Source organism: Apis dorsata, unplaced genomic scaffold, assembly GCF_000469605.1.
Source record: "Apis dorsata unplaced genomic scaffold, Apis dorsata 1.3 scaffold_846, whole genome shotgun sequence".
Lineage (NCBI taxonomy): Eukaryota > Metazoa > Arthropoda > Insecta > Hymenoptera > Apidae > Apis > Apis dorsata.
Window position 1 is genome coordinate 243,073 of NW_006263971.1, and position 3,852 is coordinate 246,924.

General features: G+C 15.3%; 1 protein-coding gene across 2 annotated transcripts in view; it reads right to left on the reverse strand.

Moving 5' to 3' along the window:
* The window catches only part of LOC102681133 (peptidyl-prolyl cis-trans isomerase-like 1), a 35,689-nt gene extending 32,009 nt beyond the window's left edge, over nucleotides 1–3,680 (reverse strand). Inside the window, exons 1-2 of one of the 2 annotated variants that reach the window (XM_006623218.2) lie at nucleotides 3,662–3,680; nucleotides 3,331–3,440 (exon numbers count right to left, since the gene is read on the reverse strand). In XM_006623218.2, coding sequence (XP_006623281.1) covers nucleotides 3,331–3,401 — 71 coding nt within the window. In that variant the 5' untranslated portion in view covers nucleotides 3,402–3,440; nucleotides 3,662–3,680. Of the gene's footprint in view, nucleotides 1–679; nucleotides 801–3,330; nucleotides 3,441–3,661 lie in introns of those variants that run through there. The other variant, XM_031514026.1, reaches the window with a different exon arrangement.
* Nucleotides 3,681–3,852: the final 172 nt, after the last annotated feature.

Here is a 3,852-nt window from a genome sequence, read left to right on the forward strand (position 1 = left end):
TACATTTTTTGATGAAATATATTATATGCTGCTATATGTGCTATAAAACAAAAAATTATTTTTTGTCAAAATATTGAAATCTTTTCATCAAAATTTGAAAAAAATTTTTTAAATTTTCTCTTCTATTTAAAAAAAACTAAATTGGATAAATTTATAACAATTGTTCGTAACTATATGAATTTAATTCAATAATAACATATAAATACATAAATAAATGTACTTTTTTAAATCTTATAAACTTTGATTAAAACATTTTTTCTTCAAAGTTTACTTTTTGAAATATTTGTTATGTATCTTAAAGTCTGTGAATTTGATACATATATATTTATTGAAAATTGTATTTATAAATATTATTTTAAAATTATAAATTATTTCTATATTATATTATATGTTGAATTTTTCTCTATATTAAATTATGTTCATCAAAAATATTACATTTATTTTTATTAAAGAATATTAAATTCTCAAAATGTATTATTTTTAAATATTTTTTTACAAAATTTAATCTATTTCATCGATTAATTTTATTAATATATAATTTCATTATTGCAACTTTATCGTAAAAATTATATTTTTGCTAGAATTCGAAAATTTTAGATTTTTTCCAAATGTATTTATATTTACATATTTTAAAATTATCAAATTATTTATATTTTTTCATATTAAATCGTTAACTTACTTTTACCAAATCAATAATTTTTTTATAAGATTTTTCTTCTTTATTAAATTCTAATATCAATTCCATTTCAAACTTTCGTATTTCTAATTTGTTGATAAAATTTATCTTAATAATTGGGCGCAATGATAACTTGAAATTCACTAAACAACGTCCTACCATCAACTGAGTTTGTTAATCATAATATTTGCTAAAAGAAACTTATAAAGAAACTTAGTATAAACATCGTTCACCTTTAAGTTTGAATACTTTTGAAATCGCATATAGTTATAATAATATTTGGATAATATGCTTAATTTTAAAAATCCATATCTTTGTTAATTATAATAAAAATAAAATTAAATTGTTTCGTTGGTGAGTATTTATTATAATTTACCTACATGAACAATTTATTTAATTTAACTTGAAATAATTAAATATTAAAAACTAAATCACAATTATTTTATATCAAAATATTGGAACAATTTAAAAATTTATGGTAAAATAAAATATAAATGGTAATATAAAATAAAATTATAATAATAATAATAAAATAATAAAATAAAACTATAATAATAATAATAAAATAATAATAAAATAATAATAAAAAATAATAAAATAAAACTAAAAATAGCAATTTTTTGTAAAAATTAAATTGTGAATAAATTCGTATTCAGCATTCATATTACGCATATTTTGTTTATCTCAGTCAAAAATGCATACATATGTACATACATATATGCACATATATATATATATTAAATATTAAAATATAGATTAAAATATATTTAAAAATATTGCTAGCCATAATAAAGAAATTAAAAAATATTAATTTGTTTTGACAGATTTCATTTAAATATTCATATATTAATATTCATAACTATATTATTTACTTACCATTTACTTGCTTATCGAAAATATATCTGATAGCTATAAACAAATAATAAACAAATTCCAAAAAGAAATGCACTTTTAAAAACGAATTCAAATGTATTTGAACTATATAAAATCAAATATATTAAATAATACTAAATTGTATAATATATCAGAAAAATATACAAATATAAAAATGCATCACATTTCAATTGATGTACTGAAACATTTAAGCTTTACAAATATTAAAGAAATTATTTATAATTTATTATAATATATCAATTATATTAAAATTAAAATTATGAAAATTTATGATAAATAAATTATTAATTAAAATAAAATTATAAAATTTATTATCTATTATATCAATTTAAATTATATACAATATATCTGAACATTGAACATATCCATGATATTTTTTGTTGGACAAAAGGTATTTTTTTTACATAAATTTCATGTATTTCAAATTTCATCATATTTTGTATATTTTATTATTATTAACAATTTTCTTTATGATGATAAATGTTCGAATATTTTTATGAATCTTTATATATCATTTTGAAATTACCAAATATGAAATTATCTTTAAAAAAAAGTTTAATACATAATGTTTAATATATAAATTTTTAATATTTAATATTTTTATAGCTGAAAATCAAATATATTTCTATATAAAAAAATAATTCATTACCACGTATATATTACACTTATAACATAATCTAATTTTGTAATTTTCAATAAGTATTTTTTTTCATAAATTTTTACGTGTTGAATTTTTATTAATTTACAAATTATTTTTTTCTAAAATAAAACTAGTTTTTGAAAGAATTAATTTAAAAAAAAATTTCAATTTTAAAAGTGTTAGTCTTGAGGCAAAATAATTTTGTGAATTCTTCTAAATAAAATGATATAAGCAGCTTTTTGTAATCAAAGTTAAATAGATCTAAAATGTATTCTCTTTTATTGATTTTCTTTTATTGATTATTATTTATTGATTTTCAATTTATTTTAAAAACTAATAATCTTAGAGAAAATTTAACATATCATGTGATAGAGCAAAAGTTTTAATTGAAAAAAACATTAAGAAAAATTACAAAATCATTTTTATTTTTAATATAAAAGAAAAATAATTTGCTAAAACATGCTATTCAATATATATATAGGAATTGCCTTACCTTAGCATATTGAAATCATGATTTTTTATCAAGAGAAATTGAATATTATTAAAAAAATACAAAATTGAAAATTTGCATTTTTTTTTTTAATTGAATTTTTTTCAAATTCATATTTAACTATTCATGTCATGTTAAAATGGATTAGGTTAAAATTTAAAATGATTATAAAATCACAAAAAAATTAAAATTTATTAAATAGTATTATTAAATTCAAATACAAATATTTGCTATTTAATTGTTTATTTATTTCTATTATATATATTTAATTTTTATGGATTTGAAAATTATAATACATATTTAATGTCAAAATATATAACTTACAAAAAACATATCATCTATTTTTAATTATTAGTCATAATTTATAAAAAAATTTAACATTTTGACATTTTAACAAAAATTTAGGAGCAAAAAATTTTAGTATTAAAAGTTTACAAATATTAGATGCCTGGAAAAGTTCTTGCCCACATTTCTTTAATTTTTTATTTTAAAAATGGCAAAAACTTTTTTAAATATCTAATATAAAGATTAATTTTATCAACATTTCAAATATTTTGTCTTATAAATAATAATAATATTTTGTAAAAATTATAAAAATTTATAAGATAAAAATAGTAATTATATACTTACGTTGTTTCAAATGCTACAAATGGCGGTTGCCAATGTTTATCAGGAATGCCAGATATATTTGTAAGAGCCATATTTATATAATGCTTTTAATGATAGTCTACTGTTACCCTATAAAGACAAATATATGAAAAATACTTATAGATTATTTTCCAAGTGCTATAATTTAGAAAAGAAATAATTTAATTATATAATATAATATAATATAATATAATATAACTAAATATAATATATATTTAATTATATAATAATAATATAATAATAATTTGATACAAATTTTCAATTGAAAATGTAGAAAATATTTTGATAAAATGATTAAATTGTTATTTTTTTATGCTTTTTATTTTCAATTTTTTTATAATTATTCTTATTAAATTCTATAGAATTATACTATATTAAATCATATATATATATAAGATTTACATTCGACTATTTTTTAATTTATGTATTTATATATTTTTGATTAAATCTTATTTTCATAATTATTAAAATTTTCATTACACAACATTTCTATAACTCATTCCT